At 38.9% G+C, this 22,314-nt stretch overlaps 1 protein-coding gene across 1 annotated transcript; it reads right to left on the bottom strand.

The window, feature by feature from the left end:
• Positions 1-1,302: 1,302 nt before the first annotated feature.
• On the bottom strand, positions 1,303-21,845 carry LOC139140397 (organic solute transporter subunit alpha-like). The gene is made up of 11 exons (XM_070709612.1): positions 21,611-21,845; positions 19,332-19,469; positions 14,045-14,159; positions 9,104-9,186; positions 8,214-8,368; positions 7,387-7,460; positions 5,993-6,151; positions 4,584-4,692; positions 4,102-4,354; positions 3,099-3,320; positions 1,303-2,368 (listed from the first exon to the last, which is right to left on the bottom strand). Exons 4-11 carry the CDS (start codon positions 9,162-9,164, stop codon positions 2,163-2,165), a joined length of 1,239 nt encoding a protein of 412 aa, XP_070565713.1. The 5' UTR covers positions 9,165-9,186; positions 14,045-14,159; positions 19,332-19,469; positions 21,611-21,845; the 3' UTR covers positions 1,303-2,162.
• Positions 21,846-22,314: the final 469 nt, after the last annotated feature.

The following is a 22,314-nucleotide window of genomic DNA, read 5'->3' as shown; positions in this document are numbered from 1 at the left end:
CAGTTACAAAGATTTTCACCGTCTTAGTTTTTTTTTGAAAATCGAAAATTTCATTTATCCGCATAGAGTACACAGGGATGGCGGCCATTTTGTATTGCAAATATCTGTAAATGTTAGATAATTTGTTTCTCTAGTGCCAAATTTTGCACGGCGACCCCCGATTTTTGTTATAGATTTAGTAAGAGAGTGGCTGAAAATTTCATTTAGCAAAGTTTGAGCAAAAGTTTAAGTCTTTCACTGTCGAGGCACATACTACATGTACCTTAAGTATTTTGATGTTTTGATGTGTTTCTGTACGTCGCGTTATAGTAAACCACCCTTACAATCGCTTATTTCATGTTTCAGGAGATCCGTGTATATATATATATATATATAATATATATATATATATATATATATAATATATATATATATATATATATATATATAATATATATAAAATTGAAATTATTTCTTCTGAGTAAACAATGTCTTAATTAACCTATAATGTTTTTCCAGGTAATGGCATAAAAATCTTAACACGAAATATCAATAGGCTGAATACCGAATGTATCACTTGAAGCCTTCCAGATAAAACATTCCCTCAAGATTATAGCAGTGAAGCCCTGAAGTATGTTGGAAGGGGTCGAGGTTTGGACTTCATGGCTTCAATGGAAGGTACTTTCGCAAAGGATGTACATAGACACAAACGTACTGAGCGTCCAGAGCTTACGCTTATACTGTTCCCCTTGTCGGTATGGTAATGCGAAATATGAAATTTATGGGCAAATTTACTCTGGGGCATGACAGCCGTAATTTTACGAGCTTCAAGGTTCTTCGGCCAAGTAAATATTATTCCAGTTTGACTGCAGATTTCCTATTAAACAGCAGACGATATAATTGCCAGTAAAGTGGTGGGCAAGTGCGATTTACTGTATGTGTAATAGTTACAAATTATTTAGAGTCATATTTAAGGTAAAAGAAAACAGACAACTTGGCCCAGGTTTATTATTGAAGACGTTGAGGGCCCTCTACCATTTGCGATAACGATATGTTTATACTTGCTGCCCTCGATTCTTTAAAAATTGCACGATATGATACGGCCATTTGACGTACAGCGATGTGAATGAACGCAAGGGGTCTGGAAGTCTGGACTTGCAGTCATCCTTTGACACATACACACACGCCCAGACACCCTAGCTGAGCTGACAAACTTAGCCAAACACAGCCCGGGGGTATTTAAACACACAAATAGAAGCTGGTCAACAAATAGGTACATTGTATCTGCAGATCTGAACAAAATGACCAAATAAACATTGTGTACAGATAAAATAACAAATTCGTTTAATCAATACACGGTAAATAACGTTAACAGAAGATGACATCCATTGATAAAATATATGTAATGACCTTTCCGCGGGGAAAATAGCTGTAATTTTTTACAATATTCGGTTGTAAATAAAAAATATTTGACTTTACATACATAATGCGCTGATAGGTTGAAAACTAGGCATTTTAACATGAGTTTTGAGAGGAACAAGAACTGAACATCACAGAGGAAAAATGTTTGAAAACATAGCAAAAGTTACAGCTCATGGAACAAACGATTGACATCTGCCGATTGAAATCTTTGAAAACGATTTTCTCCGCGAGACTTCTGTCGCTAGAGCTGTATATAGTGTAAAGGGCAGCATTGATTTTCACACTGATATTGCCACCGATTTATCAGATACGCCACTTATCTATAAAATTTAATATTCACAAAATGTACATACGTCGTTTAACACGAATATGGATATAATAGAAAGACTACATAGCAGACATACACGTGGCAAAATAGCAAACAGGTATTTTACAATTGCATTTCTAATGCCATTGTTGGATATTGGACTGGTTCGGCGGTGTCTTAGTAGGCTGCCACAGAACACCAAATTACAAATTTGAACAGTTATAGTGGCAAAAATTAACTTAACGTGACAGGACAAAATCAACAGATGACGAGAAACGATGTCTATCTGACGCTCTCTCCTGGTTAAATAATATGGCATGGCTTAATAGATTCATAATTTACATAACCGAGACTACATGGTGTGTCTTAACTGAAAGCCATGTGAGTGTTATTTTACACTGACTTGCTTGAAGTGCAATTGCTGCATTCTCAGTTGCTGGTTTCGTTCACTAGATCATACATTTTTGTAATCCACCAAAACGATTGAGTTTTTCTCAGAAACGTTGTATTTGCTGCCGAAAGCGTTCTTTTGACTGTCTGCATGAAACTCTGGCGCAGATGTGTTCGAGTACGCGTGTTCTTCGTCGATACCGGTAACGTTGTTCTGTCCTCCAGACTCCGGGACGTTCTCAGAAGATTCACACTCAAAGTGCAGGCGGCCTGAAATGAAACGACAAGATAACTTAACTCACGACGGAATGCTTCAAAACTGTCATATATGATCTGATAAAATGGTGTCTGCTTATACTTACTGTAAAATATGACATTACCAATCTTTAAGTCTTTCTGTCTTTCCCTGTCGGAAAGTACTGAATCCACTGCATTGAAGCTCAAGAGACATAAAATTGTGTCTTCAAATAATCATTTTGGTTAATCAATGAATATTGTCTCATCTGAATTAAACTTACATATCAACACACTTTAAGGAAAGTGACGTAAGGTACTTTCGTGCCTCGAAAATGAAAGACTTAAACTTTTACTCAAACTTTCCTCAAGCAAACTTTCGACTGTTATCTTTCAAAATCAAGAATAAAAATTGGGATCACTCTGCAAATTTTGGTACTACAGAAACAAATTACCATATGTATACCGATATTTGAAATTCAAAATGGCCGCCATTCCCGTTCTAACTCTATTAGGAAAATAAAATTCCCTATTTAGCAGAACAAAGCAGTAAAAACTTCATTTTTTCATATTCATGTGGTTGTCCAAAAGAGTATTGTAAAAATTTTAAAATCTGAATATCTGTGTCCGAGGCGCATCCTACCTTGCTGTATTACAACGTCGGAATATTAAACTAAAAAAAACACGAGGTTTATGTAAATAATAATGGTAATATATGATTAGTTTGTTTCAGATGATAGAAAGGGCTTGTATTAAGAGTATATACCATTGTTCTCCGATTCAGCTAGGTCTGTGGAAAAAGCGGGATTATTCTGTTCACTCCGGATGTCATATTGGATTGTCGTCTGTCTCGCTTCAAGTTCTTTCATAGAGGAAGCGGTAATGCTAGCTCGATGATGTAAGTTGCCCATACGTCGTGTCCGAAAGAAGACACGGCTAAAGAAGCTCATTAAGAAGAACTCGAAGATGACCAGGGTGTTGTAGATATCTGCAAAAACAATAATTTAAAAGTAGGCGGTTTTGAACTATTCATTAAATTGTTTCTCTAACTGAGATTGAACCAGGCTGGACAATAGATGTTTTCCCTTGGTAGGTTAAGCAGACTATTAAATTTTTAGGAGGGAAAGAAAATAACGTAAGATATTAATTTTTTAGGAGGGAAAGAAACTAACGGGAGAATTAAAAACAAACATTAAGAATACTGTGAATTGAAACTTGAAAGTCTAGGAAACAAGTTCACTTTTTTCTTGCTTTATGAATAAAACCTTTGATTCAAAATTGGTATCTCCATTAGAATCGACGTGGCTGTGGACGTTGTGCTACATTCTTTGCCATTATCTTTAACGTTCAATAATGCATTACCAGTATGTCTCGATTAGCTATGGCGTTTTGAATATATCATCTCTCCTGCTATGCCGATGTACTGACTTATGTAAGCTTACATTTTCAGTGAATACACATGACTCCGAGAGATATAAAACAAGTATTTCACTAACAAAACTGCAATCAATTATCCACAACAATAATTGCACAGCACCGCTGTGTTGACGATAAGCCACTTCTTCAATTATTGAGAGATTGGAAGTTTTACGCCTATACTCAGTTCTGTTTATAGCCCACCGATTATCAGCTGTTGAAGACAAATTATGTGCTGTTCACGCTCTTCAATTTAATCTCTCTGTCCAGAAAAAGTGTGAGGGTAGGGAAGGGGTTATCTCTCCCGAAAGCCCTTCTCCGAGCAACTCGAAAAGTGTGAAATAAGAACCCACTGTAAACTCGTGCCACCTCGCCAAAGGGATCCTGACAAGGAATCAGACCAAATGATGAGAACAGTCTGACCGCGCCCAGCTGAATATTGCTGAACACCAACGCCAACTGCACGGTTAGTGCCTTGTAGGTGAGTTTGTACTCCTCGAGGGCTTCCCTTGATGCTACTTGTACGATACCGATACCCTGCATAGCGGTGGCCGTCGACAGCACGGAGAGAAAGCTTAACCAGAAGTAGGGTTCAACAAAACTGATCTGTGAGAAGATAATACGCAAAGAATCATATTGTATTGATAAAGCTCTTGAATTGTGAAAATCAAGAGAATAACTGAGATAACGCTGACCAAAACAGTTTGAATAGCGTGACGATGCAACGTGCAGTGCACCAAGTCGGAACACGGTAACCAGCTGAATCAGATGTAAATCAATGTGTCACTGAGGCAAAAACGTAATTCTGCAAAAATCAACATTTTTATGTACCCACCTCTTCAGGCGAGTATCGTCCGTCCAGCCACAGAGCAGAAGATATGAACAGAATGAATGGTCTAGCGATAGCGTTCTGAAGTATCAGCCTCCTCAAGATTTTACTATTTCTGAAAATCAACACAAATTGTGCAATATCGCAAAGTTAAAAATGCTAATGCTCAATTAGAGGGTTTGGTGTTTTCCCCCATAAACTAGATATTAAATTAATATCAGGTTTATGGGGAAAAACACCGTAGACGTGTTTACATGGAAACAATGCTCTGGGATGATTAGGTTTTAATAGAACAGCATAACAAAATGCGACGGCTATTACCGTCATAATGTCTTCTCCTTGTGTCGATTTTCGGTAGGTCCGTCAATGTCAACAAGCAACATGGCGGCCTGTATTTCGTAAAAATCAGTTAAACATCCACCTGAGTGTCAAATTTTAATTCCTTGTGTTGTAGTTTTGTAGCAAATGTGGGAGTTCATATACTTTGACGTACAGTTTCCAGAGAAGAACAATGGGGATCAAGTGCAGCCTGCAGAGTAGTTGTGAACTCAACATAACAATCCGAACAATGAAGACGCATGAGTGTAACGCCCATACATTTCAAAGGAATGACGCGAATAATTTTCAGAAACAACAGACTCGAAGCTCGTCGCATTGCTGTGATTTTTGTAAGCATTGCAATGAGAGTTGGGCGCGGCAGGCCGGGCCGAATGACAATTTGCGTCGTTGAGATCCTGTTGATTTCTGTACTCGAACAATCTCGTAACTTTTATATCTGAAGTAAATTTCTAGGCTTATGCTATTTTTGAAATTGTGTATAATTGTGAGATCGTGTGGCATTTGCCAGGTTCACCTACGTAAGCGCCAATCCTCGCTCACGCGATCGACGGACTAGAAATGAATGACAACTTGCTCAAAGCGTATCATTCCAAAAGTAGTTCAACAGTTTAAAAGCGGAACCATTTAAGAAAAGTCTATTAATTTTGCAAAATATAACGAATTCTTGGCTTCTACTTTGTGATAAGTATATTATTCAATAATATATCTTCGTTCGGCTCGGAAAACATTCGCTACTTAATGATCATGTCAGCATTCGTCTTCCACTCGTGTTTCCTTTGCTGAACGACAAAAAATATTAGGAAATAATTGAATGATTACTTTATTATAGCATCTTATAATACTTCCCCCATTTATTGGTCATTCCGAGATCGTTACCATAATCTTTCTCACTGCCAAAGTTCAATAAGTCATGTCAAGAGAGCATGTCTATGCTTATCAGACAATGAGAGAGAGAGAGAGAGAGAGAGAGAGAGAGAGAGAGAGAGAGAGAGAGAGAGAGAGAGAGAGAGAGAGGGGGGGGAGAGAGGGGGTTCGTTTTTGTCGTATCAAGCTCCAAGAAATGAGTGTAGACTTACTTGTGCAATTTGATCTTTGGGAGACACAAGCAGCAACACAGGACGGGCAGTGTGCTGAGTTTGACAAGCTTGTCTTCTAAGGCATGATGCATATTATCAATACCGCCATAGTAGTCGACCATCAACGTCAGGAAAACGTACAGTATGATCGACACGTATCTGGAAGGACGCAACCAAAAAAAGACACAGCTTGATCGATCACACACAGTGGGCTTCTTGATTGCACAACGTAACCGGGCAAACAAAAGCTAAAATCAACAATACAAAACTCAGTACCACTGTTCATTCATCTGTTTTTTAGATTATATTTGACTTTTAAAGATTAGAACTTGATCGAGTCTGATACCGGCTAATCAATCGTACACAACGATCGGGTGGCTTAAAAATTACTATTGTGTGCCGTGCATGCGTGCTCGGAGAAAAATTGCAGACGATATCAGATGGCGCCAAAGTGACGTCACAGAATTGTTCACTGCATGCCCCGTAGCTGTTTGAAGAAGAGGCTGACGATGAATGTAAGAGACCATAGGCGCACGACGAATTTTAAAATCAATTATCTGATTTTTTAATGTTGAAACATGCGTTTTATTAACAAATGTGCAAACGGAAATCGTGCGGCCAGATTTTGAGGCATACAGTGAACAGTGACCATCACTACACTACATTGCAGTGCACGGCTGTGGCCGTTTAGCTCTGCTGTTACTTACACACTCGGCGAATTTAATAACCACTTGTCTGTCATTGAATGGTGAAACATGCATTTTATTAATAACTGTGCAAACAGAAATCATGCGGACAGCTTTTGAGACATACTGTGAGCAGCGCCCAGAACACGGCTGTGGCCGCTCGGCTGTCTTGTATACATTACTCTAATGTGTACAAGACAGCCGAGCGACCACAGTCGTGTTCTGGGCGATGCTCACTGTATGTCTCAAAAGCTGCCTGCATGATTTCCGTTCGCACAGTTATCAATAAAATGCATGTTTCAACATTAAAATTGTAGACAAGTGATTTTAAAATTCGCCATTTGTATAAAGTTAGTAACGTTAACTGTAGAGCTGAGCGGCCACAGCCGTGCACGGGGCACTGTTCACTGTATGTCTCAATAGCTGCCCGCACGATTTCCGTTTGCACAGATTTTAATAAAATGCATATTTCAAGATTAAAATTACAGACAAGTGATTTTAAAAGACGTCGTGCGCCTGTGTAAGAGACAGCGAAAATAGCAATCGATAACGAGGTCAAACGATGACTTATTAGTTAGGTAATCCATCGTTTCACTTTGATTTTCTAATATTGATAATGGTAATATTGATGAAAAATTTCAGGTTTCAACCAGAGACAGACTTCAAAAAGGGTTATGAACTTTTGGATTACGTGTAGACATGACTTACATTGAAGCGGTAAAGTTAGACATGACTGCGGAACGAGGGACGAACAGACCTACACAGGATGTGATTGAAAATACCTGAGCAGATATTTGAAAGAAAAAAAAACATTGTTTAACCTCAAATGTGTAAAGGTATCGCTAGTTAAATAACTTAATGTGGCTTACAGGTGCAAAACTATTGCCAAGGTAAGATATTGTGCGGGATGGTCAGTATTTTGGTTTAAATTTTCCTATGTTCAGCACTCTGAAGGTGACAGCTGGTCCACACCCTGAAACCACTACATGTCTTAGAATGCGCCTCGGGGACAGACTATATCCAGACTCTCAAACTTTTCCAATTCTTTTCTGATCTACCACTTGTGGGGGTTCATTTTAAAGCTCCGGGTGTAAAAAAAACAAATACCGTCTTAATTTTTCGAAAATCGAAATTTTTTTTTCCACATAGAGATAACATAGAGATGGCAGCCATTTTGAATTTTAAATATCGGTTAATCTTGTGTAGACCTAATCTGTTTTTCCAGTACCAAAATTTGCACGGTGACCCCCGGTTTTTACTCTTGATTTTGAAATAGAATTTTTGAAATATTCCTTGGGGAAAAAGTATGGGCAAAAGTTTGTCTTTCACTTTCGGGGCGCATTGTACCTTAAACCTAGGCCCGGTAAGCGGCCTATGTTCTGTCTTTCTCTGACAGCTCATGTCAAAAGTATAGGCCTACTGATTCTTCCAGCTCATTCACACCGTCATTATGAAAAATATACATAGTGTTCTTCAAGAGCAATACAAGTGGTGAAAACCTAAAACGAGCTTCATTAACATCAATAAATACTCACTGGATGAAGCCCAAAAATCCATATCATCTTATTTCTCCGGAATTTGACCGGTATCTTCTTTGTCATGTAGTACACCGATTCGAGGAAGATGACGCAGGTCACGCAGGTCAACACAAGGCACGTGATCAGCAATATTTTATGTGTGGTGTTAATCTCTGTTGAAAACAAAAATTAATGTCGAATGTACGTGACCAAGAGGGCGATTGGCTCAGAGACTTTTTACTCTTTTCAAGTGATTGATACCCAAAGAAACTCCACTCTCAAATTCGACGGATTTTCACTCTTTCATAGCTTTAGAGATGAGATGCGTGTTAAGTAACTAGAATAAAAAAAACACATCCCACTATAGTTTGTCTCTTTTCCGTTAAGTTTTGTCAAGAACAACAAATGGTTTGTCAAATCTTTAGTTTAGGATTATATGTTAGGGTAGTGTGGTGTTCAAATATTTCGAAGTCTGAGACCTGGATTCGTTGGTTCAAAATATGCAAATGTTGTCTGGCATTTTTCTTGTTTTTCTCTTCGGTTGGCCTGTACGCTAACGAAGTTTCAGTGACAGCGAAGGAAATGCTATCGTAGCAAGGTGCACATCAAAGGAACACACGCGAATGTTATTATATTCCCGCTATCTACGAAACTGGTTTTCGATTCGTCATGAAATCAAACAACTTTTTATTTCTTTCTTTCAATTGGTGAAGTGATTATACCACTACAAGAAAAGTATGGAAACATTTTTCTCAAAAGTGACAAGAACAAGATGTTGCAAATAGTATGCGAGTATTGATGAGGAAAAATTGCAAATTCATGACACCGCATCGAATTGCATGTTAACGCTTACGGGCGCGTATGCAGGCTTTTCTACAAAAGATGAAATTGATCATTAATGTACTGACCAGACCAGAGCTCCGCAGAATACAATATGTAACCATCGCAGTATGTGCTATTTTCCGCCATCTTGGACCAAATTACGAGGATTCTGAAATAAAATGTCATGTCATCTGCAATGATAGGTTCACACTCAGGCATAAGACCGCCTCTGCACAGTACAATAAATTAACAGCAATTCTGTTTGATTTGTACCAACGACGTTAGTTTCCCTATAACTTTTTCTGTTCTGCATCAAAGCAACAATATGAAGTCTCAAGATAATTAATAATTATTTTATCAAAACTGCGAATGACAGTAACGTAACCAAATGTTTCCACTTTCAGTCAGAGTTGAGAAGGCTATTCTTGATGCAAATAACGGTCACACCTTTACCGGCCTGTCGCTGCATAATTACATCCTACATCTTATCTGAGGTGGCTGGTCATTTGATAAATCTACTTGTTGACAGTCACGACTGAATACACGGGTATATTCACGGGGATGACACTGACGTGAAGACAGACGACTGAAACGATCAGGTAACTCTTGACGAGAGATTAATCCTTATCTTTTTTTTTCATCCAGGACGCCACCACAACGTGACAGTTGAGACGTACGCAAACGCTAAACGCCTCCGCATTTATCAACCACATATGTGAAGTATCCCATCGTAGTATGACACAAGTCTCGTGTGGTCATATTTACCGAGAACAAAATTTAATAAATTTTACTTCTTATTAACATCGGAGTAGAAAAAATTGGAATTTTTGCTGCAGATACAATGAATGCATGATGTGCAAGTGTGAAGAGCAAGTGAACGACGTTGGCATGATTGTGCCAGATTGTGCTACAGACGATCTACGAAGCAAAGTCTTCGCTAGGTAACTGGGTGCCGTGAGTTCGAACCCGGCTGGATTTTCTACCCTGGTTGATAGCTCTGCTGGTGGACAGAATTGTTCCCGAGGCTGTCTTTCATTCAGCTAAGCGATGTATTCATCGGTCTGATAGTAGTTAGTGATAGCGAGTGTATGAGTGCGAGTGCTTCATGAACTCTACAGCGTGTGGAGGGCAGTTAGAATAATCAAACCTCTCTTTTTAAGGGTGAGGATTTGGCCGAGCGGTTTTGACTGTGCTGTCTTATATAGTGTCTGTAGGTGACTGGGTGCCCTACGTTGTGAGTTCGAATCCGATCGAAAATCCACTGAATTGCAAACAAGGTGTCGACAGAGTTCATGAAGTGATAGTTGTGCGCACTGTAATTATTTTATGTCGAATAGAAATGAGAGCGTTATTTCAAATTTTCAGTCATGAAAGGCTTTATGTTTATTTCTGTGAAGCTATAGACTTCCATTCGTATTGCGCGTGTATGTGTCCCTCAGCCTTTCCAGGCCACAGATTTCTGAGCATTGCTAGAGAGTTTTACGCATTTCCTGCCGACAGTGTATTCGAAGTAAACCTGGATGGCAAGGACGTGTCATCCGCAAGTCTGTCCTCCTGAACAGTGACACCACCCAAGGCCATCCAAGTGACTGGTTGTACTGGACACGGTCTCATAAACGGCCACAAAACTGTCGACACCTATTCAAACCATTTAAAATGTCCGTCAGTTTGATTTTTTTACAGCCCATTAGAAATATGGATTTTTTTTGTTTCTTATACGAGCCTCTGCGTCGAGTACTATGAACCCTTGACAACCGAGGTGTCACCGACTTCAGTCGATTTACGACACATGCCAATAGGTATGTCGAGGAGACGACACGGGCAGAAGGTTACCAATAAACCACTCGTCGATCATCGCAGCTCCAGGATCCTAACATTCTTATCATAATTTCTTCAACAAACAATTCTTTGGTACCATCTGTCAACAAAGAGATACCCATTTCAATCGATGAAGTTTTAATAATAGTTCGCGTGTCTATTTTAAGATCATATTGTGCCTGTTTGATCTATTTAAAGAGACCACTGTTGTCAGATGTGGTTATTTTGGGGGTTGTGGGACTAATAAATGTTTGCGCCGCCGCCCCGTGGGTTGACATCTCCAAACATAAAATTTCGAAACGTGTGAACAACTCCTTCGGACAGCAGGTCGCATAGTTCGGAGGTCATCTCATAGAAATCAAGGACGCCTTGCACCAATTGTGATGTGAAGATATTTTTCTTCGAAAACTTAAACACTTTTATTGAGAATTCATTCAGTGGAGGGGTGCCGTTGAAAACAAGTTACTAGTATTTCATTCCGAATCGCACGCAATCGGGAAAGTCAAACAGAAGAGCTAATTTGGTGAACTCTGTGCAAGATGTATTAAATTATGGCACAAAAGATGAAAACGCGTGAACATGTCTTGGAACACCACTGCCTCCCCACCTGACAGTGTATATTTTGCGAGTCTTTCCTCATTATAAGCGAACTTGTAAAATTTTTGTCGATTGCTGCTTTTCAATACGGAAGTCTTCGTCCGACAAAAGAAGACACCTGTGCACCAATCGGCACTCAATAATTCTTTTAAATTGCAAATAAAATGATTATCTGATGTTGATGAATACAAACGTATCATTGAGCGAAAACGCCGTTGGTGTAGAAATATATGTTGGGCATTGTGGACATATTCTTGGGTCGAGGCTGAAGTCGACAGAAACTCGCTTGAGAACACTTTTTTATCCTCTTTTCGGCGAGGCAAGCGTGAATAATATCGACCCTGTCTGTCAAATACCTTGAATACTTTGTACAAACAATAATCAATAAACGCTATAATGCTCGAGATCTCAGATATAATGTCTTCAAACGATATGGTCAAATGAATATAAAACAGATTCTGAATTATTTTGGTTCACAAATCACAAGTAAAGACTGAACGCAATAATTTTACTCGATATGATCGATATCCTTCATATTTCATCCCTGGGTACTTAATGTCTGTAAGACTCTTCTAGAAAAACAGATTTGGAATCAGAGTGTGCCACTGTGAAGAGGGGATACTTTACTCTTACATGCCGGGGAATTGAAACGAGTAGCTGGCTGTATGACATCAGACAACTAGGCCAATTAAATTAGACATCTGAGTGGTCCAAAGTCACATGCTAATTTAAAAGACCCCTAGCAAGTCCCGGTTAGGTATAATAGCCTAATGTTGGTGAAGCAGTTAAATGTCAAGGTTACTCATAAGAGTTGCAAAGCTCAACTTTGCAGGAAGCGGAGTTTAGTTATGACCTTCGCAGAAGTTAAGTGCCAAAAGTGACAAGACACACAAAGCAATCATGCGGTCTGATCTCGATTTGGAACGAGAACGAGGTCGGGTACAGACGAGACGAGTCGAGTCGGGGTTATTCCGCGCAGTTATTGCACCATAAAATTCTTTACAAAATATCTTCATAGCCGAAGGGGAGCGGGTTATCAAGCCATTTAAATCAGACGCCATGATAACGAGTGATTTTTGATTTGGAAAAAACAAAACAAAACAACTTTTAATGTAACTCTTGCTCACTCTGCATACACTGCCGCTGACTATATGATTTCAGCCTACTTGGATCGCCGGAAATGGGACAGAAAGTCGACAAAATTGAAAATGTATTGACTTTCGGGAGTTACGAGAACAAAAACCCGAACGGCGAGTATGACGATAAAGCTCACATTAGAATTCAAATGATGACAAAACATTGTGTATATGAATCACGCTTTTTATTGCATTGAAAACTCTGGTATTTCGTTTCATTTACTCGTGAAATTTGAAATGCGATCTCATCGAACGAAATTTTTGCTGTCGAGACTGCCTGTACTTTACATTATAAGGACGAGCTGTTGGTCGCCTGTTAAAACCCGCCAGTTTGATCGCGAATGGGGTGCGTCTAGCCGATCAAGATTTTGACTCTGTCGCAGATCAACATTTCATCGGTTTCAACGACTGTTTCGCGAATGAATTTTATGAAAAAATATCGATAAATTGTGTGTCACAAAAATGTACTTGGTATTTACAAACATGTTTGTGATGAGGGAAGTTCGGCCAGATGAACGGTTGCAAAAATCTTTCGAAACGTCACAGAATTCCGCCAACCGTCAATGTCTTGCGGTCAGCAAAACCGACATTTCAGTGTGTAATACATTAGTTGTTCCTGGCCAAAACCTTTTGCAGCCGGTCTTAGATAAATTTGTAACTTAAATGTGGACATTCAAAAGTTTCCCGCTTGTGCTCAACCGATTTACTTGTGAATAATGTGATCAGAAAATGCATTGAGTTGGAACGCAGCCAGTGAAAAGTGCCCCTGGTATTACTCTGCAATTATTTTACAATAAAAATCTTGCCATAAAATGAAGTCTTCGGCTAAAGACTCACCGCCAATGTGAATTTATGACATGTTTGAAAAAAACTGACGCAGAAAACGTTTATATCGGAATTTGTGAAATGAATTATGTCGCTGTGATCACAGGTTTTAGAATTTATTGAGCTGCCCGTCAATATACTCGTTTGAATTATGCACTCTTACTTGGCGTGAAAAGGTTTTATCGGTTTACACTTCTCAAGTGGCAATTAATGCACTTTCTGCCTATCCACTCGTGAGAGTTTTCAAAGTACTATTAATGCCTACTTAATCGATGGTTATCCTGTTACAAGTAAAGTTTTGTTGTGCGTGTTGTTAAAAATGGGCTAACGACAAAGGCTCTTCGGCTATCGTTGCCGTTTTTTCATCGGAACCGCATTTGATAATCCGCCGCCTCGAGTAGACACCCAGTGTAACGACACGGTCCCACCACAAAACGAGCTCTTATGCTTGTGCAGAGGGCACATTTGACTAGACACGCAACAGAATTGAATGAAGCCGTCATCTTCAGTCACCGACACGATCGCGTTAATTCGATCTTCATAGAAAGACGCGGTTGAAAAGTATATGTAATGAGCATTGGTACAGTCTGTTAGAAATATTAGCTGTCACTGGCCAGATGCGAAACAAAGACCAAAAAGAGCCTGTCTTACCTTGGACACAACGATCAGCGAAAGACGCAAACTTTTGTGGTTTTGACGATATCACCAGCCTCTGATGAGCTAAGTTGAATAGTGTCCAAACATCAACCACAGCGGTATAAGTACACTATAAAAATTATGATGAATTAATTATTAAACCATTATTCTTGACGTACACATCTCCATACATCTCCATCGTTGTCGCAATGTTACAGCAGCTATCCTTCTAGTTTTCAGACAGACGTTATTGATCTTAAATCTTACTGGATAATTTATACACTCTTGAAATCTCTGAAAGTTTCTTAGATGGTCCTGTAAATTGGTGCAAACTATTAAACTAACAAGAGTATTACAAACATGCCATCCTAAACACGTTCCGCACTCGAGCCAGTAAAAATATTTCGTTCGACTCTGCGAAGGGAAAACTAACCAACCACTGGTCAGTATTTCTTGCTAATATCGTCATTGTATCAGAAAGATGTGATGGCGGTCACCGAAAGCAGTGATTGGTTGACCTTTATTTCCTATAGATCTTCACATTTGGATCCTTTCGCGGTTGGAAAGTTAGGTCCTAGGGTCTTGGACAGTTAGGCTTCCTTTTCAAGGGAAAATTACACACCACTGTTGAAAGAGGAAAAAGTTACTCGCCACGTTGAAAGTGCCGTTGTTGAATCTTCAAGGCTGAATGTGCATGGAGTAGAGTTATCGGGTGTATTGCGGAGACACAATAATGCCAATATTCATCGGTAACAGTGCTGTTTAGGGACAGTTAAAGGGACACAGTCGTCGGAACTGCGCTCAAAGGTCGTATGGGACCCATACGACCAATTTAAACACTGTATCCAAGGTACGATGGTGATTGGCGAAAGTTAAAGCATATCTGTCATAATCTGTATGATTTAAATGCTACAGTTATGATGATGAGGTGCATCTAGATATCGTGCGCGAAATACATTGTTAGTAAACAAGAAACTCGCACAGGCGCAGTTCCGACCACCGTTTCACTGTAATCGTCATTTGTACAAGAACTTGTGCTGCCTTTCGTCGTCTGTAACCATCAAGTTAACCATTCAGAAAAATCTTAGCAGTTGATGGATAATGATTATTTTAAAACACTTCTAGGAGTTTGAGTAACACTCATGCGGCCATCTTGATCGCATATTCTCGCGAAATATTCTGTAATTGGGTACGCCTTGCATATCAAGAATCAACTGCCCAAATGAACTCTGTACAGAGTGAGAGACAGATGACAATGACTTCACCGTTTTCAACTCAATCAACTTTTCAGGAAAAATGTTGAGCCAAGCACATATTTTCTAAAGTGTTATTTGTTGAAGGTTATCTGTTACATGTTCAAAACTTTCAACAAAAATTGTCTATAAATTGTTTGTTAGAAGACTTCTTAACGAATACAAATGCAATTCAAATGTGGAACAGAGAGTGTAAATGTATATTTAATGAAAGAAAATGTATGGCTATTAGCGAAAAAAAGTCACACCAGAGAACAAAGTTACATAGCTTTCACTGGAAATTTACCATACGACGAGTACCAACAAATCTCAGATTATTTCAATGGAAAAAAATGAAGCTCCACTGTGCACGCATTGTCGTGAAGTAGATACACTAAGACACAGATTTTGGGATTGTATTATGGCCAGAAATATTTGGGAGATGACAGAAAATATAGTAAGTGAATTGTAGAAAGTAAGGTTACTCTAAAGTTTGAAACTGTTATAGGAGGAATAACTTTGAAAACAAAGAAAATTGAAAAAATTGTAAATCTTATTATTTTGGTGGCAAAATGGTCTATTTATAAGTATCATGTCAGTAATATTCACAGAACCTTTTCTTCAATAATGATGTTAAGAAATGAGCTGTATCTGAGAGCGCAAGCTCAAAAAATTGATATTCTACTTAGTATTTTTCAAAGAATGTAATTTGTCATTATGAAATGTCAAGACTTATGAAAGACGAAATAAATATACATTTAAAATAAAAAAAAAAATCTGTTACATGTGGACGGTTATGACGAAAGGGATTATATGTGCGTCATTACGTCAGACGGAAGCGGCGAAGGTGCTCGGAACGAACAAGTATAAAGTGCTAATAATAATGTAAGCTAATGATTACGCTCTATTGTGGCATTGTCAGTTGATTTGAATACTTCAGCATTGATCACTGATACCCTTTGCGTAAACAGATGCATTTACTGATAGGAAAGTGACAAGTGGATGGGAACAAGATATACCCTACTGAGAGTGTTGCTTGAAGCTGGACATAATGATATTCATGTATGCTAATTATACAAGGAATATCACTTAAGTATGCAAATCTCATGATTATTCATTATCGATAGTGCAAAGTCATGTGACCCGGATCGCTCACTCTATACTTAAATTACTCATTTCATACTGCAATTCATTTTCACATTAGTTTTGTTTTTGAAGTCAGCACAGTCAATTTCGATCCCAACCTTGCAACAAGTACGACAGGTATGTGAAAATTCAGGACACCGACGTTTAGAATGAGATATGGTGACATTATATTCGCTAGCCTTCCTGTTCAGGCCATTCCCATTAAAATGTTCTCCTGTCAGGATTTCTTGATCCAGATTGGAAACTGGAACAAGTACAGTCAGTGAGATGTCGAACTCATCTCTACAGGAAGGTTTCTCTAGATATCTACACTTTTTACAAAAATACTTGGACGTTTAATCGCTGACCTTCAAATGTACAATGACGTAAGTTAAGTGTGCACTCTTCTTCGATCAAATTCTGAGAAGTGTTTGTATTTTGTGCTTTCGGCAAGTATTCTAACCACAATGAGGAGAGACAGTGCTAATGGAGTACGCATTTCTCTTCGTGAACATTTTATTATAAGTATATGCATCCTTACTTTTAGAAAGTTTAAAAATGGCGGCATGTTTTGCATATGATCAGAAACTGCATAACAATGTGTAACACCTATAAATGGATTTTTTCTCTGGCAGAAACACTAAAAAAATAATCGCCCCTGCAGACCCTTGTAGTTATAAGAGCGCTAATGGGCCGCCAATACATCAGCAATTGAGCCAGAATTCACCCATAGCACCCTTGGTGTATCATGGAAGTGCACTCGAAGGTCACTATTTTGCAACATATATCAATCCTGAGTGTTTACTCAACGGCAGTTGACATGGTATTAAACTTGGCTATACAACTACAATTATTTGCGATACTCAAAGCGACTATCCAGGGCGTGAAAAGTGTATAACCTGTCAGTGTTTCTAGAGCCCCTTGAGCGACAAACGTCCTTTTTGCAAATGAGAGCCCCGACACACAATAACCAAGCCACTGAATACCTAGGAATACCATTTGAACGCGCCATTTTGCGATTCACGCACAAATACACAGTTAGGGATGGTGTTGTCCACCAAGGAAGAATTTGTCAACAGCGGAGTTGTTAAATTGCCTTTGTCGATCTCAAAGTGTGTAATACATAGCGGTCGCCTTATCTCAATAGGCAGTAATAACATGCACATATATGATCGACAAACGATGACTTTTGAAGATTTTTCAATTTTTTATTGAATTGAGTCGTCCCAGCATGTCAGGACCAGAATCTATTTGAGAACGATTGATGAACAGTCTCGGTGTCGTCCCGGTACAGCTATTGCCGAGGCGATGTCACACGAACTTGTTCAACAGGTTGTCAAGACTGACAATGGCCAATAGTACAAACAATAAAAGTACACAGAAAAAAAATCACAAATCGTTGCTCAAAAGAATCTGCTTTATTGTGTTTGTTTGTAAATTCTGATTTCAAACTAATATTTGAGATTTGACGATGATTTGTCGATGAGAGTGGTATTTTAGACGATATGTGCTTAGTAAGGAGGAACATGGTGGACATCTGTCAAAAGTGCATCTGTGTACAAAGGTCTCTGAGTAATCGATTCAAACCATAATGCCCATGGTGAGGGACTGCAAGATTTCTCTATAATAATCATACTTATAGTGGTAAGGGACCGTTCAGTTTTTACGGCCGGGGGGGCCGGCAAAATCCAGGGGGGGGGTCATCGTAATTTTGGAATCCGCAAAGGGGGGTCATCGCTTTTCACTGGTAGGAAAGGGGGGGGTCACCACATTTTCAAAAACATAATACCAACAATAAAGTTCACTTTATGCCATGGCCATGATCGACCCTCTTTACTGGCGGGCCGCCTTCGGCGGCCCTTTACAAGAAATACATTATGTATAACCATGACCCTCTTAACGGGCAGACGCCTTTGGCGGCCCGCTCCAATTAGGTTTACTTCATGCAATGGCCATGATCCGACCCTCTTTACCTGCGGGGCGCCTGCGGCGGCCCACTACAATAAATTGACTTTATGTAATACCCCACGGCAACCTTACTGTAAAATTCCCAATTGAAGCCGCGGCTTGTTTTAGAAACATTTTTGAGGGACCCCTGGGATCACGCACTGAATAATGGTAATGGCCGCGCGCCTTCAGCGGCCCTGTCCAGTAAAGTCTACTTTATGCAATAGCCATGATCGACCCTCTTTACCGGCGGGCAACCTTTGGTGGCCCACTAGAATAAAGTTGACTTTACGTAATGGCCATGACCCTCTTAACCGGAGGGCTGCCTTTGGCGAACCACTCCAATAAAGTTTACTTCATACAATGTCCATGGACATGAGTCGTCTATGGAAATGAAGTTAAAAATTGCCTTACAGTCGTCCAATTAACAGACGTTTCAATGGATGTGGCTGAGAAGTTTGTGCACTGGCATCTCTGCTACACGAATAAGTGCGCCGCGTACCGGAGTTCAAATCCAAACCATGCGGGTAAATTTGACATATGGGTTTTGTTATTTTTCAGGGGGGGGGGTTCATCAATTTTTTCGTCTGACAAAGGGGGGGGGTCATCTTTTTTTCACAAAAAATGCAGGGGGGGGGGTCTATATGTTTTTGAACACCGGCGACAAGATTTGCCGCCCCCCCCAGGCCGTAAAAACTGAACGCTCCCTAAGCAACATGGATATTGTGCCATATCCTATTTTGGCCATAATTCGCTCAAAGAATGCCGTAAACATACACGCTGATTCAGACCATGTATGGAGGGGCTGTATTTGAGTTATCGACCCAAGTATCATCATTGAATTGCAATTGGAGCTAAATGTGCTTGTGTTAGGCCAGTGTGTGACTCATTGTGTATGTACAGTGACAGATATTCTGCGAAGGATGTTCTCCATTTCGAAGTTCAGGGAGATACCCAGTTGTTATGCACTGGCGTACGGAGGAAGGTAGAAATCTTACCGGGTGTTGGTGTGCTCTAAACAGGTGGATTTCAAATTCATCGGGTAGTCAAATATCACCAGTTGTGAAATAATGTCATTGACACGTGACCCAAATCATCTAGCTGTGTCAGCAATATTGAAAGTGTCATGTTCATACCTGTAAAGAATTTTAAAAAAAAATTGAAGGTTCAAGGGGTGTAGATAACGTTAAAAGGAATTAGCCAATGATTAAAGGGAAAGTAGCTGCGGCTTTTAATAATATTACATTTATTTTGCTCAGGTCTAGTTATTTTTTTCTCCCTGGAATCTAAATACAAAGTGGTAGCCTTGTGAACATAAAGTATCGTACACAATATGCAATGTCAGAATTTATTGTTGATAAATGAATCCAGTCCTGACTGAAGGTTAGTCGTCAACAGTAACTTTGAACAGTACACACACATATGTAGCCTGTATTGAAAAATTGAACACTAGGTATTTCGATATATCGGTAAAAGTAGACGAAGAAACTATTTCACAAACAAAACAAAACTACCAGCAAACATTTCAAATTGCAGCTAATGGAGCTCTAAGCCTTCATAAACTAAGTCCCAATTGAAAACAAATATACTCATTGCACACAGCACAGGGTTTTTCTATGGGTCAAAATTACATTTTTGCAAAGATTCATTCGATTTTCATTAATGTGTTAAACCCAGATTAAAAATCTTAATTAGGCTCACGTTTTAGCACGACAAGCAGTAAGTTGGGTGAGAAAGAAGTGTAAATTTAAGTAAATGTATGAAAATCACCAGATTTCCTATATTAAAAAAGACTATTTTGTTTGGCAATAAAGTTCTTATATTTAGGGCCATTTCAATTTTACTTATCATTATTTTAATCACTTTTTTGAAAGTCAGTCTTTCAACCCCTGCCATTTAAGAATTAAAATAGATAATGCAAAACGAAATTGTAGTGTTTTTCTACACACTTGAATCAATTTTATAATTAATACCAAAATTGAGGTTGTCTACCTCATATGTGTACCCTTAACCCTTCGAGTAAACTATTGCAATTATACTACACTAGATTCTCTGTTTTTTGAAAATAAATAGTTTGAGGAGCGGGGTGTGGGTTCCATGTAATCTTTGATAAGAAATATTGCTTTGAAAAAGTATTTTGGTTAAGTACAATGCCACCTTAAGTGTGTCTTTCATTTTGAAGTTGAAGTGCATTTTTTTTTCTGAAATGCGGGTTACCTTAAGTTGGGATTGATCAATTGGATGCGTTCAATTGGTTGACTGTTTTTAAGACAGCAAGAGTTGACGCGTTATATTTTTTTTACAAAGCCCAAGAAAGTGAACAGATTCTCAACACCGTGGTGTAGTCTTGAAGAAGCTTGACATGGTCACATACGAAGAAAAGTCTAACTATCTTACTTGTTCTCATTTAGAAAAGGATGTACCATCAATTACCAGGCGCAGTGACGTAGTTTCTACAATCCAAATGTTGTGCCCACTATATCCTGCACTGATTTCTCTGTACACCACATGACCAAACAGAGCCAAAATGCAGTTCCACAAAGCTGTAGCGTACAGAAGGTATGAAGACATCTATCTATCATCAATGCACCTGGTGCATGCTGTCTTTGATTTCACAGAGAAAACAGCAATTTACACACAACGTTGCGAAAACACACTCCGTCCCGAGGAATGTTTTGCAAAGAGGCATTTTTAAAACCATGAGATAGCTGTTTGTGGTAGTGTTGAACGTCACGCAACTGATCTTGCTCATTACCTCACATTTACCTTTATTAAATCGGTTGGTATCATTTCATTGTAATTTTTATCGCTTTCTCTACCTGTTTCCAAAATATGTAGATCTTGCCATATCTTTACAGACAAGAAGATCGCATCTAAGAGAAGTGGTCGAAAGTGGAAACGCTTGATAACGCGATCAGAGGAGCGACGGCTAATCTGAAATCAACTTTTGACTTACTTTCTTCGAAATATGATTTCTTTTTTCAAAGAAACGATTATCATTTTAGTTTAACTGTACAAGGTAAAATATATCATTTGATTTCAATGAGGATACTTGTGGTGGACTTAATTGTAGATTGCATTCGTCATACATCATCATGCAATAATTGACCTATCATTTGAGTCAATTATATCCGTCGTCTAATACTGTTATAATTTGACATTTCATATACATAGCAATTTTCAGAATGTTGCGTCAAATATATAAGTGGCTGAATTAATACCCTTCAATTTCCTATTTCCAATTTACTCCATTCTTGTAAAAGTGCCATTGCATTACCTGCTCAGATGTTCTTCAGATGAAGAAAAACACCGAAATATTCGCTGGTATGCAAATGAGATGATTCAGTAAAGGTGTATACTGTTGGATAAACATCTGGCTATACGGATGGTCATCTTCACCACCATTCTCTCAATAGCTTTTCACCGACCACCTTCAACATCTTGCCAAAATGATGAAGTTCTTCTCGTCCTGGACTCTCCTTGAATGAGAGACACCATTCTTCATGATAGCACTGAAATCTCAAAGAGAATTGAAGAGCACATGTATGAATCAACAAATATACTTCACTGTTGCACGACAAATTTCTGCGACTTTTAGTACAATAACATACCAGACGGATCTCAGTTTATTATCTACATGTGTGATGATGTTTCCTAGACTACTATTTCACCAGCCAACTACTTATATAGCCATTTACATTACTATTCCTATAGCCAATAACATTAATTTTCCTATAGCTAATGACATTACTATGCCTATTGCCAATCGTGCCATGATAATAGCAACACCTGAAACAGAAAGTGGCACAGATTCGAACTTTCAAACAACGCCCCGTTGTGGAACTTCCATTTGGCCGCCATGACCACACGTTGGCATAATTGTTAGTTGTCGAATGCCATTAACTTGCTTGAAAGTTTCAGTGTACTCCTTCTGCTTCAGACCTTATCCCAACAGTAACCTAATTCTAAGTTGACCTGACA

The sequence above is a fragment of the Ptychodera flava genome, chromosome 9 (assembly GCF_041260155.1).
Source record: "Ptychodera flava strain L36383 chromosome 9, AS_Pfla_20210202, whole genome shotgun sequence".
Taxonomy (NCBI): domain Eukaryota; kingdom Metazoa; phylum Hemichordata; class Enteropneusta; family Ptychoderidae; genus Ptychodera; species Ptychodera flava.
This window is presented reverse-complemented; position numbering and strand designations above follow the sequence as displayed.

What these genes read in the sequence shown, in the direction of transcription:
- LOC139140397 (XM_070709612.1), bottom strand. Translation starts at nt 9,164, where the DNA reads ATGGCGGAAAATAGCACATACTGCGATGGTTACATATTGTATTCTGCG. An exon ending in TCTAACTTTACCGCTTCAAT is followed by an intron (nt 6,152 to 7,386) that starts GTAAGTCATGTC and finishes GCGTCCTTCCAG; the next exon opens with ATACGTGTCGATCATACTGT. An exon ending in CCAAAGATCAAATTGCACAA is followed by an intron (nt 4,693 to 5,992) that starts GTAAGTCTACAC and finishes GTTGATTTTCAG; the next exon opens with AAATAGTAAAATCTTGAGGA.